The sequence below is a fragment of the Psammomys obesus genome, unplaced genomic scaffold (genome assembly GCF_907164565.1).
Source record: "Psammomys obesus unplaced genomic scaffold, mPsaObe1.curated_primary_1811, whole genome shotgun sequence".
Taxonomy (NCBI): domain Eukaryota; kingdom Metazoa; phylum Chordata; class Mammalia; order Rodentia; family Muridae; genus Psammomys; species Psammomys obesus.
In genome coordinates this window covers 4,334,481-4,348,462 of record NW_026585742.1, presented here as the reverse complement: position 1 = coordinate 4,348,462, position 13,982 = coordinate 4,334,481, and the positions used below count along the sequence as shown (strand labels likewise).

General features: G+C 42.1%; 1 protein-coding gene across 3 annotated transcripts in view; it reads left to right on the top strand.

The window, feature by feature from the left end:
* Nucleotides 1-10,181, top strand: part of Cadps (calcium dependent secretion activator) — a 444,339-nt gene extending 434,158 nt beyond the window's left edge. For all 3 annotated transcript variants that reach the window (XM_055599062.1, XM_055599061.1, XM_055599060.1), the window contains 2 exons: nt 6,044-6,148; nt 8,948-10,181. In XM_055599062.1, the coding sequence (XP_055455037.1) occupies nt 6,044-6,148; nt 8,948-9,127 (285 nt within the window). In that variant the 3' untranslated portion in view covers nt 9,128-10,181. The remainder of the gene's footprint in view (nt 1-6,043; nt 6,149-8,947) is intronic.
* Nucleotides 10,182-13,982: the final 3,801 nt, after the last annotated feature.

The window sequence follows — 13,982 nt, the reverse complement described above, 5'->3', positions numbered from 1 at the left end:
GCAATTGTGGAGTTACCCACCTATCTGGAACAAAGGGGAAAAGGGAGTTATGCTCATTCAGGCTAAGAAATGATATTCCCCATCCAGGCTGCTCAAGTCATTTCTCCTAAGAGCAACAGTGGTCTTTCCACGAATTCTTTGAAGCCATTGAGCAGCTTTCCCTGGCAATGTGCTCAGGTCCCCATTATCTATGTATCAACTTTGTAAGCATATAAAAATGAGTATTCTTTTCCACTTTAAGACAAGCCTAGGCTCCAGTAAAAACAGACTCAACAGCATTATCCTAGCCACACACTTTTGAGAAAGCTTCCGGACTTAGCAGCTTGGCTGTGAAACACCTAGAACCTAGATCTGACCCTGATTCTGTGTAGTCAGTCCTTACCTTCTTAACAGAACTGAATTGAGTAAAAACAACTCATACTGATTTGGTGGTTTAAAACAAAAATAAAACAAAACAAAAAACTCCAAACTACCTCAGTATCTACTAGGTGTATGTCCTTTTTTTTTTTTCATATACAAAATGGGGCTGTTCGTATTTTCTTAATTAAACAATTAAACTGTATCATGTTTGTTGTATTCTGTGTAGGATCTGGACATAATGAGGCATTTGTGTTCCATGAACAGTTCATTGCTGTTGCTCTGTGCACACTCATGTGACTATCTATGTGCATGCCTAGGGTTGTATAGCATTATTCTGCACAAAGTAATGCTTTGTCAGGAACAGGTACTAAAGACGAGTACGTGTAAGTGATGAACTCCCCTGGTCTGATAAGGTGTTTGCCTAAGTTACAGAGATAAATGATCTTTGGGTTATGTATGAACATTCTTTCAGCCTCTGTGCCTTGTTGCTGCTGCCATTCACCTGCAACTAGGTGGCTCGTTCCAAAAACAAATGTACCACTATCAGCAGCATCTCCACAGGGCACCAAATTAATTTCAAAGTGTTGGAAGCATAATTAAGACTTAGCATAGGTGGGTGTCTACAAGAAAGAGAGCAGTCTGGTCTAGCAAGCTCAGGACAGTCCAAAGGTCTGTTATTCATGTATGAAGAGACTCTGTTTTAAATAGATAAAGAAAGAGAGAATCTGAGTAGTAATTGTGGTGGCAGAAGGTATGACCTCAGCAAAGGCCACTGGATTGCTCACTGGGATTACCCAGCCCTGGGTGAAAGCTGAGTTTCCATGAGGCGTTAATTATTCATCTTGCCTGTCAACACTTCAACTTTCTAGGGCATAAAGCTTCCATCCATTCCACAGTGAAACCAAGAGGGAGACCTAGAGAGAGATGTTGGAGTCACTTCTTCATTGCAGGATTTAGTGATGGGGAGCCACAACAACACACTTTAATATTTAAGACACACAAGAGATCAAAATTGAGGTAACAAAATCCTTGATGAATATCAGATTTTTTTGGTGATGTTAGTATGTGATCCTCGCTGCTTATGACCTTTCTCACTAACTCTCCCTGATCCTGGCCATAGCAACCCTTATCGCTCTGGGTACAGGCTGCATGGCAGGATTGCCCTACAAAAGTCAGTGAGCTTGAGGACAGAATACGTGACTTGGGAAGTCTGGTTATCAGTGACCCACACTTCTGCTAGAAACGAATCAAGACAATAACTATGTTCTGTGAGTGAAAGCCATTTTTTTTAGTGCTTACTCTGTGACACTCACTCTGGTAGGCACCCAGTGTAAATTATCTCTTAATGCTCACAACAGCCTTATGAAGTTGGCACTGGCACTAACCCGAGAAGAAAACTGAAGGTCACAGAGTTAAGCAGTTTATTTGAGGCTATCCAGCTAAGCGGCCAAACAAGCTGATGCTGAGCCTAAGCCTGCAAGCTTTGAAAAGTCACTCATTCTGGAGTCGTTTTAACTCAGGGCTTCAACATAAATCAATATAGGTTTACAATATGCTTCATGAAGGAAAGGTAGTTTCCTAAGTTTAAATAGAATCCCATTGCTTGGAGCTAGCCATATGTTGCTTCAAGGCTTAGGCATACAATTCCAAGATCTCCCTGTAGGAATCATTTCTTCCACCACATGGCTTTTCCAGATAGCTACCCCCACACATCCCGCCTCACCCTACATTTTGTTATCTTTTAGGTTGAGAAGCAGAGGTAAAACAGTGAGGCCTGGGGTATAATAATGATCTGTGGTGCTATCTGCTTTGCTATATACTGAGTACAGACATGAGTGCTTCACAAGTATTCTTTTACTCACTCGTCAGAAGAACCCTATAAAAGACAAACGAATGCCCATTTTCATCAGTGAACTGAGTCTCTAAGGATGAAAGTCCATACTCACGGTCACAAGCTCAGATGTGTTTTAGGACCAGCACCCCTAAATCCTTCGTACTAGAAAGCAATGAAGCCAGGCACCACTGCGCAAACCTGCAGCCCAGCATTTGGGAGGTTGACACGGATGATCCCTTGAGCATCAGCATTTAAGATCAGGCAGGACCACTTTGAGTAGGGATGACACAAAAGATGGTTGGGGGAGAAAACTGGCCAAGTGGGTAGTGCAGACCACATGTAAGACTGCAAGTTCAGGGCCTGCCTGAACTAAGAAGTGAGTTCGAGATCAGCCTGGTCAGTTTAGTGAGGCCCTGTCTCAAAATAAGATTGACAAAAGAGGTCTGGGATGTCGAATTGTGGTAGAAGAGAAGAAGGGGAAGAGGAAGCAGGCAACAGTCCATTGTCCTTCTAGCTGCTTTCTAAATAGAGCATTAGATTCAGCTGCAGTTAGCCCACAGGTCAGAGCTACAATGAGCATCCCTTTATGTTCCAATCTTCCCAGAATGACTGCATGGGGGATATATTTTAAAAGAATCCAGTCTGGTGGCAATTTACTTCTCTGGTGTGTTTTAAGATTAAAGCAGCATTGTTTGGGAAGTTTCAAATCAGTAGCCCTAAATTAAGGAACAGCAAGTCATGACTATATTCAAAATATCCAATGCAGATTGTCAATTCCTGATTCTCCTTCCTTGGGTCTGAAGCACATGGTACCAAAAATTTTAGTGCTCAGGTGTAAAAAAAGTTCCAGAAGAGGCCTATCTGAATGAAAGACAAAACAAAAATTGGAAGAATGTCATCTGTTTTATAAATTTCCTCTTTCAAAGAATCATTACAAATCTGCTATTAGCGTTGACATCAAACCCAGCAAGCCTGGCTCCCGGGAGAACCCTCCTCTGGGGCCTGCTTTTAGTAATCCAGCCAGAGAGCTGGAGAGGGCTGGAGATTGGCTCCAATGATCAGCACACCTTGTACCCACAAAACAAGGCAAACTGCAGATGACCATCCATTTCAGTATAGTGCTGGCGCTGGAGAGGCCCACTTCCCGCGTGATCTTGAAAAAGTTCCTACCTGTCTCTGGGCCTTTGTTTCCTCCTTTTCGATGGCTACTGTGAAGATTCCATCACCTCTAACATTTTAAAGTTCTAGAAGGCAATGCTTACGTCGTTCTCCAACATCTAAATGCCTTTTGACGCCCATGCTGGAAAACCAAGTTAGCACTGGCTGTGCTGCATCTGAAAGTGCCTCCGATTCCATCTACTGAGCATAAGGTTTGGAAAGGACTCACTTTCTCCCTTTTGCCTCTTTGAATGTGTAGCCAATGGGGCATCATACATTTTTTACACTTCTCCTGCTAGATGTGAGATTCAGGAGAAGCATGGATGTTCCAGGGTTTTCTTGCTTCTAGGGTGGGAATGTGCTCAGATACGTTGATCCCCTCTGTATGCGCTTCCTCCCTCACCTTCCTCAGCAGTGCAAGACTGTTGACATCAGTCTACCTTTTAATTTGTATTTTTCATTCTTATTTATTTATTGTGCTATTTAAAAGCCATTTACACGAGTGAGAACTGCCTATGTAAAATGGAAGGGGGTGCTGTATTTTTTCCTGAAAGGTGGCGCGTCTCTCAGTAAAGAGAAAAAGGCATGCTGCACCAGGCTTGCTGGCAGTGATAGAAGCCAGCGCCGGTTTGCCTGTTGTCACAGCCAAAGCAAAATGCCACCTCTGCCTAGAAGCCAGAGTGCCACACTTCTCTTTTGTGTCCCAGACATGTATCCGTCACAAGACGATGAGCATGTATGTTTGGCCATGTAGTCACCTGAGCTTCTCGAAGGTCACCTTCCAACGTCTGGAGGGACAAAGATAGGGGAAATTATTCCTGGAGTAAAGTGGATTGCATGTGATGTATAGAAAGTTTAAGCTTGAGGCCTACATGAACCCAGGTGTGCCCCTAGCTTCTGAGGCAGTTTAAAGCAACGTGGTCACCTGTGGTCCTCCGCTCATCCTGTCCCCAGAGCCTCACAATAAACCCAGATGTCGACACAGCAAACACAGAATCCTGGGCAGGAGGTGCCAAAAACACCCTCCACAAACAACCACTACTACCCCTCCCTAAGAAAGAAAGTTTCAGAAAAATGTTCTCACCCCTAGAGGGGAAAACCTGTCCATGCCTGAAGCAGCTTGACCCCAACAATCACACACCCTCTGGAGGATGACCTGCCCATCTCCGGCAAGAAATCCCCACCCCCAGCCGCCTGCTTCCTGGGGAGGGACAGAAGGTTCCTATGACTGAGTGTTTCTCCTCCATGATCTTTAAAAGAGCAGGGGCTGGCTGTGAGGCTGCGCAGCGCTGCCTCAGTTGGGGTAGCGTGGTCCCTGCTGCGGCTGGGCTCCAAAGAGAGCCACACTTGGCTCCAATGAGGAAGAAGCCTAGCTAAGATGCAAAGAGGGCTTCTATACTCCATGGCTGCGACTCTGTAGTTTCTTGCAAGGTGAAACTTGGCAGTCCTACCTTGCGAGTAAAACCCCAAATTAATTTTTTTTTTTTTTTAAGAAATTAAGTCAGAAACAAGGCTTCAGAAAAACTGTGAGTGTTAGGCATAAACTGATTTTGGATGATCTTTAGGTGAGAAAGGGTGGAGTTACCATCAGAAACATGTTTTTATTTATGCTTTTCGAATCCCCACTGGTGTGCGATGTGTGTGTGCCTGCGCGTGCTGGTTAGCAGGAACGTACGCGTCGTCTCAATTCTCTAAGTCTCCTTTTACTTATTTTTTTTTTGCATCTTTTCTGTGCACAGTTCATATAGATGTCACATAAATAAATATATAGGTCCATCCACACCTTTTCATTTTATTTGTAAATTGTTTGGTATAAGCGGCAGAGCGTAATGAAACCTGGTGAAGTTTAAAAGATTAGATTTTTTTCATACTGACACTTCATAACACTGTTCATATGTCTCTGAGTGAGATTTATGAATATATGAGCAGTACTGCAAAATTATACTGCACCAGAGACTTCCTGCACCACAGGGGTGGCAGTCTAAAGTGACACAGCTTCAAGCATTTTTCACAGACGAGAAGCAAAATTTAACCCCCATAAGGGGAAGTATGATTTCAACAGCTTGAAATGAGCTCATTTGTAGATAGTTTTTTTCCCCCCTCTTATATTTCATATTTTTTTCTGCTAAGATTAAAACAGATTGCACAGCTAATGCAGGGTACTTAAATGCTGCCCAAAACAGTTTGGGCCTTAGAGAGAAATCTTTATTTGCTGTCCATAGTAGGAATGCCCCAGTCAGACAAATGGTGGTAGATACACACCTCTCCATTCCTCCCGCTCTCTACCTGGGAGTTTTCAAAGGTAAGTGCCAGTGAAGGTACCCATCCCTCTTCTGGCCCTGGAGACAATGGCGTTAGGAAATTAGCAAAGCCTTGAATCACAACTGAGTGAAATGGACCAATTCAGATAAGAGTCAAGAGCACAAGAGGCAGTCTTCAGAAATGGACCATGCATGTACTCTGTGTAGCATAAGAGTCCCGGGTTCAATCCCAAGTCCATACTGCCCTGGTCTAGACTGAACCAGCACCTCATTTGTGTGACGTGATGCTCATGGTCTCTGGGCTCTGCAATTCTCTTTAACTGTCTTGTTTCCTCTAGGACAGAACAGGTGCTCAGATGTGACCTATCCCTTCCCTGCCCTGTAGTCACTCCATGATGTGTTGCCTGGAGAACTCTTGTCTCTTTTTCAGCAATGGTACAACAGCTCCATGAACGTCATCTGCACCTGGCTGACTGACCGGATGGACCTACAGCTTCACATTTATCAACTGAAAACACTAATTAGGATGGTAAAGGTAAAAGAACAAAGCTTCCTCTTTGCAAGTAGCTTACTGAAATGTGCTTCATTGGCAAGCGGTAGGACTCCCTTAACACAGATATTGCCTGCTTACACACACAACAGGATGATTTCTAAGACAGCATTGAATGCAAAACAGTCCTATAAAACTCCTTTGTGGTGCATGGTTAATCTCTTACAGAGACATCAAAGGGGCAAGCTTAATTTCAAAAGAGACAGGTAGGCATTGATTCTTTATATGGGAAAAATATTGTATGTATTTGCTATGCACAAAATGTCACAGACATTCTTGTGCCCTTGCATTGTACTTTTGAAAGCTTGCTTTGGGCAGAATTTATGTTAATTGCATAAATCACCAATTTCACTTATGGTTTAATTAAATAAAATTTTGCCACAATTAATTTAATGGAAATATTTACCCCCAGCTATTTCTAAACATGTTCTGTGATCATTATCAGAATGCAAATCAATATTGTTCTCATAGTTAATTTAAGTGGTTTCTCTTACAATGCGTGTACACAGTCAAATGTAAAGGATCACAGAGGTGCGGTAACATACCCGGAAAGTAGCTCTTTTCCCCTGTTCTTATGTGTGTGCCATGGACTAATGATAATTATTTCAGCGTGAAATCGCAGTGGTTTACATGAAATAATAAGATCACAGAAGGGGGTAAATACGGTTTTTGATCATTTCAGTTTCCATTTGATGCTTCGACATAGAGGGTTTTTTAAAACATTCGTATGCAAAAACTCCCATTCAATGCACAAAAATCTCCATTAAAATATTTTAGTAATAAGCATAGCTGAATTTTCTTAACAGTTTGCCAAAAATCTCCCCTACCCTGCTTCTTGGTCTCCTTTGGATTAGCCCCATCCCCCTGAAGGTGCTCTTCTACCTCAGTGCTGACTAAAGCCCAATTACCATTCCACTGTGTGTAATTAAGGAGTTATTATCATCTGCATTTGATCTCACAAAGCCTCACCCTGCAGAAGGTTTCAGCCAGTATGTGACTGCAGCTATTGTGAAAGAAATATATGCGCTTGAATGGCGCGCTCAGCTTAGTTGGTTTTTTTTTTTTTAAATCAGTTCCTTAAGGCAACTTCACTAAGCATTGCCAGACCCTCTGAGTTCCTTTTCTTAGTATAAATATTTCTTTTCTTCTTTTTTTTTTTTAAATATGTGTAGAATATAGACGATTTGTATTTGTCTCTTATCTGACTGGGTAGACATGAAAAGAAAATACCACAATCTAGTGTTTTCAAATTATCTTTTCATAACTGATATTTCCAAACCTGTGTCAAAAATCAGCAATGTTTTATTAAAATAAAAATATGTCTTAATGTGGCTTAATTTTTGCCATCTGCCAAAAGCAAATATATACACAGTCGTGAACCACAGAGAAACAACACAATTATCTCTGGGTAGGGACTTTCACTTTCTCCAGAACTGTGCTCAGTTTAACAAACTACTGCACTCCAAGGGGCCTGAGGAAGAGTCCCCACTCCCAGCACAGCAACTCATCCCTAGTGCTCCTTCGCCAACAGACACTCCCTTCATTCATCCATTCATTCCCTACCCAGAAAGCTATGGTCCTGCCCCAGCACTGGGTAAAGGTTAGCTGAGCCCTCCTTCATATTAGCAAGCGAAGTGTTCAGATCTCAGTAGCTATTCCAATCAAGGGCTTGTGGGACCCAACTGCATTCACCGATTAACGCCACAATCACTGCAACCTGTGACCGTAAAAGTGCACTGACCTTGGGATTAGTGATCTCATAACTGTATTAGATAAACTAGCACAAATACAGATCATAATGAGGGTCACACTGAAGTACCTTGCCATTCTTTCTGTCTCCCCTTTATCAAGTTTCCTGCATCAACAGGTACAACAAAGTAGAGAACTAGTAGCTGAAATGATATGCAGTGTGATGAGAAAACTTCTAGTTAGAAAAAGACTGTTTTAAAAAAAAATATGGGCTAGACAACAGCCAGATGCTTCTGGTCATGTTCAATTAACACCAATGAGGTTCCAGGAAACAGTCCTTAGGATACCTAAGGAAATCCGAGAGAAATCGCCTGAAGGAACAAAGAAGCTTGTGGTACAGCAATACCAACCATTGTTCTGGAAAGAGAGCCAGATTTCTTTCCCGAGAACATAAAGTTGTGCACGAAATGGATACAGATCTTTCCCACGGAGATGAGATATGAGTCACATTGCCTGCGACATATTGACGAGGCATTAGCGCTCCATCCTGCCCGTCACTGTGGCGGCCCGTAATAGGTTTCATATACCAACATGCATATGTCTATCTCGTGGATGAGGCAGAGGGACGTGGCTCACACAATTATAACAGGCAAAAAATTCTAAAGACCAGACTGCAACAGAAATCACAAAATACCATGATCAATTGGCACATTCATTACGTATATGTTAGAGCCCCTTACACTGTCGATCATATTGTTATAATAACCTAAGAGAAGGAACCAGAGCGGGGGAGGAAGAAAACAACTCGAGCACTTCCCTTTGTGGAACTGAATAAACACAAGCTTATGTTCTTTGCTTTGTCTCATCTAGTACAGTTTATCCTGTCATGGTTTCTCATTTTCTGTCATTTGGTTGAGTCGCCGTTCGCAGTCCAAGTAAAAATCTGAATGGAGTGACTGTTTCTTTACTTTTCTATCCATCACATGTAACACTTAGCTGAAAGTCATGACTCTTACGCTTGAGCCTCCTTGCATCCTTTCCCTCCTCACCTTGGTGAGGGGCTCTTCCTTACCGCTTTATCTTTTCTCCCCATAGAAAACCTATAGGGATTTCCGATTGCAAGGGGTCCTGGATTCCACCTTAAATAGCAAGACCTATGAGACCATCCGAAACCGGCTCACTGTGGAGGAGGCTACTGCATCAGTGAGTGAAGGTGGGGGCTTGCAGGGCATCAGCATGAAGGACAGCGACGAGGAAGATGAAGAAGATGATTAAACCATTCTCTGGGTCCAAAAGTCCCCTGGGTTGGAGTCCTGTAATCAATGCATGTCCTTAGTCTGTTAGCTAACCCCATTAGGGAATTTTCTGTCAACCACCATGCCCATGAGACTTTCACCAATATAATTACCATTTTAGCTCTGTGGTACCAAGATTAGCAGATGACCTTCAGGTCCATGGTTTTCCGGTTTCTGTGTCTTTATGTTTACAAGCAATATGGAACCCCATTCTTAAACGCTGTTCACGGAGAGAGCACATAGTTCAGCTGCTAGGTGTGTCCCTTTTGTTAGCAGAACAAAATGATGCCTCATCCCGTCCTACATATGCACTGATGAGAAGTGGACATGGGAACAAGCGAGCTGAGTGTTTTCATGTCTCTGTTTCATGTATGTGGGTACCAAGTATTTAAATGCGTACATGAATAAATTAATTGAAGCACATAGATCTGCTTGGTTTTAGTTTCAGTTTTATGGGAAGTGGGGAAAGGCATGGTTTCAACAGCCAACTTCAGCTTTTCTCATCCCCTAAAGCTGAAAGCAATGGACTCCTTTTGTCCTGACTGACCCAGCTTGGCATTTATTCATGTAGCTCCCCCCACCAAAAAAGAACATATCAATATATTATTTTAATTGTCATGACGAGGGGGCCATCTGATCAGGACACAGCATCAAGCGAAGTTCAGACCAACTGTCTTCTGTGAACGTTTATCCTAGTAAATGTCACATTTTGCTTTTCTGTTTCAGTAACTGTATATGTAAAAAGAAACCTATTGAAATGACAACCCTAGACTACAAATGTATTTATAATAAGATATGGATATTTCCTTCAGTAGACTGTAACCATAATTTCAATTATTTTCTTCCACACTGTTTTTTATATCTGTCATGTACATTGCACTTTGATCTGTAACTGAGCGACCCTGGGGTCTGCTGTAGAGCTGTTTCTTTCTGTGGAAAGTAGTGGATCCATCTTGCTTTTTGCCTTATATAAAAGCCTACAGTTGTAAAAGTGTGGGAAACTGTGGCTTCTCAATAAATAATTATTCAAATGTCCTAAGAACGTGTGTTTGAGCCCATCTTCTCCCACCGCCGCTGAAGCATAACAAACAGGAAGAAGGAGAAAGAGAGGCAGAGGTGATTTTCTAGAGCATTCTTGACACTGTTGTTGAAGAGAGACCGCCTAGGATTCCATTAATTCACACTCCACTAATTCAGGATCTGATGTTGGGCAGATTATGCTTTGCATCATAGGATAAATAAGGGTTTGCTAAGCAAGTAAGTAGTGTAAACGAGAGGAGTGTTTCTCCTGTACGGAGAGAAGGCCAACAAACTGTTTTTAAGCACCACTTTAACAGCAGTGTTTGCATTCAAACAAAGTGTGTGCCAATTATATATGATTCTTATATATTTGTTAAGGCATTTTCTCAAGATTCTCTAAGACATGGAGTACTCTTCTCCTTCCCCAGCTCCTGTCAACAGTATAATCACCTGGGTTTCAAATTAAATGTGTCCCCTTCTTGCTTTATCTGTATCTTTCACAAATGAGGCTGACCTCTCTTTGGGGCTAAGACTTAATGGAAATGACTGCTTTTTCCAGAGGACAGGATAGAATGGCTGCCAGTTGTTCTCAGCAAAGCCTCTCTCCAGAGGGCACACCCACTGTTTACTTCTTCAAGTCTGCAGGAACACACAAGTCCTTTCTGCCCTTGGTGACTGTATAAGAACTCCCACTACTGACCAGCTGTTCTAAGCTAGGGGTCTTCCATCAATTACCTCACTTAAATCTCTTAACAAATATGAGGTGAATACTGCTGTTATCCTCATTATAAATGAAGAAATTAAGATCAAAGGGTATGTGACCCAGATGTGGTAGAGCTCACATCTAATCCTAGCAATTGGAAATGAGAAGAAGAAAAAGCAGGAGTTCAAGGCCAGTCTGAGTCACACACTGAACTTCAGGATGGCCGAAGTAGCATGAGACACTGTCCCAACGTCTCTCCAACACCCCCCCAAAAAAACCACACACAAGGATTAGCGAATTTATCCAAAGACACATAATTAGGTCAGTCAAAATAGAAAGAGCATTGTCTATGATTTCAGACAATGTTTTTGTTATAGTCAGGGTTGCAAAAGTAAAATATATATATATATATATAATATATAATATAATATATATAAAATATATAATATATATCACACATGAATTACAATGTTAAAATATGCAAAGTCAAGAGGAAGCATTCTAACATTTAAAACTTGGGTTGCAGGGGTGGGGGGAGAGGGTGCTTAGGGAACTATGTGAGAAGGTTGTATAACCAAAGGGCATGAAGAGAACCAGGCTAGAAAGAACTACACCTCGAAAGCCAGGGTCAAAGGAAAAATAAGATTCCCTCCAAAATAGAGTGTGTCATCACTTAGCATGAAGAACACTGTTAAATAGTGTCCCCAAGCTTAGCAATGTAGGGTAGGAAAGGGTGTGGGGTAGGAAATGACACAAGAAGAAATTAGAGATAAAACATTGACCAAGTTTAACCCTCAGGTTACCCCTTGCCACAAGAATGAATCAAGGAAGAGCGTGCCAGTGTCCAGGACCTTCTCTTTTTCCTTGGAAACAAACATACGAAAGAGAGTAAGTCTGAAAATGCAGCTCAGTTTTTATCCCAGCCTGAACACATTCAGAAAACTCATACAAAGACCATGTCAAGAAATAGGAAGCACCTCACATCCCTGATGAGGCCCTTACACATGAGCCTTGCCAACCTCTACTTCTCACTTGCCAAAGGCAGCTGCCACCCTAATTCCTAATGTGTGGGAAGACTTCTCTAGTCTAACCCTTCATGTAGTCCCAAACAGTGCACACCCTCTCACTCACATATAGACATTCCAGTGATAGAAAACTGTGATTCATCTTGTGATTAGATGCCGTTCTGATATATGACTATGCCACAATAGATTTATCCATGTCACGATGTCATTTTCCATGTAGGGTGTTATAAGGAGTGCTGCTGTGAATGTCTTTTACATATCCTCTGGGGGAGTTGTTGGGCCGCAGGGCAAAGACATGCTTATTTTTGGAAGATGGTGCGAGCTTTCCAAGTTCCATCTCAACCTCACCAACAGTGTGTTAACAACCCTATTCTTCTCCTTAGTGATGCTAAGTATGACCACACTTTAATCCTTAAACATTCTGTTATGATGGTGGGTTACAAAAAAAAAAAAAAAAAAAAAAAAAAAAAAAAAAAAAAAAAAAAAAAAGGAGTTGATTTCTCTTGATTGGGGATTTGGATAGCATCTTTCATACAGTGTAAGTTTGAGTCTTTCCATTTTTGAAAGATGAAAGAGAACCATTTGAAGGCTGTGGAGCTAAAGGAGATGACAAGGGAATGATTAAGCTGATGGAAAAGCACTCTTTCTCTTAGCAATCAATCCACATATAGTGAGCCCACCCAGTTCATGCTCATTGCCAAAAGCACAACTCTCTAACCCATTTTCTCTCATCAGTTGGGGGGTCTTTTGAAAAGGCAAGTGTAATCTGGGCCCTCCCCTGATTTAAGGCACCCAATTGTCCTCAACCTTCCTCCTAGAATGAAACTCAAACTATTTAACGTAGCATACAAGGCCATGTCAGATGAACTCTTGCCTACCTCTCCATCAGCCTGTATTAGCCCTACTACTCTCTGGGATGCTCCATACTTGTGACCTCTCACTTCCACTCTGCACCTGGCTCTTGACACTCCTTTCAACTCTCAGCTAAATTTGACTTTCCCAAGGAAAGTCTTTCCAAAACTCCCCTACAGTGTGAATCCTCTACAGTGTGGACCCTTGCCCTCTCCTGCCCTCTCCTGTAGCATGACAGCTGCTCCTGGGTAGGTTGTTTACATCCCTTTGTGTGTCTTAGCTTTCTTCTGTACTTCAGGAAGCCTGTACCAAATTCCTCATGCTAGCCACAGTGCCATCATAAACAGAAACTACTGAATGAAGGATGAATGGGCACAGATAGAGAGGACCTGCTTGCTCTTCTCATAGACTCCTTGGGAGGTATGACTCTTCCAAAGCCCCTTTTGAGTAAATGGTACAAGACTCAGAGAAGGAAGAACGAAAGTGAGGCTCACAGAGGAGGTAGAAGTTGGGGAAGACAAGAAAGAACACAGCAGAAGGGGGGGCAGTGTAAAAAGCCACTGGACTGGTGTTCTCCAGAAGATAAGAATCATTTCTTCCACCATGCATTCCCAGAATACACAGTTACCATTCAAGAAATACCTGTTTACTTAAAGGATTAAGAAATAGTTCTCAGCCCTAACTGGAACATCTGTATTACACCACCTCTTCCAAAAGACTCAAGGAACATAACAAAAGCAGGAACAGAAAAATTGCAAGAGCCAGAGATCAGGGATGACTGCTGTGAAATATTGTCTTCATGGCAGAGCTGTTTCCCTCATGAACTTGAAATAGGTATGGCTGCATTCATAAGACTTATGCAATATTGAACCAGTTGTTACTCCCATTTGAATAGGGAAGGGGTTCACAAAAGCCCACCCCTAACTGAGGAGCTTTTAGCAGTCTCTAGCTGCTTATGGAGAGAAAGTCCATTTTCTTCAGTGGTTTGTTCTATGGTAGGTCTCCCATGCTCCAGTAGATGGCCCTACATCCATATGCATATAGACAGCATTTAATTAACTCCTTTAAATTAATAAAGGAAGAACATAAAGAAGAGGAGGAAGGAGAGGAGGAAGAGGTAAGAACAGGCCAAGGAAAAAGACATGGAAAATTGAAAATAGGATGTGAACGAGTTCTGTGGAGAATTAGAGGGTAAGAATAAAAGATGAAGATAATCTAAATACATTATACATCAT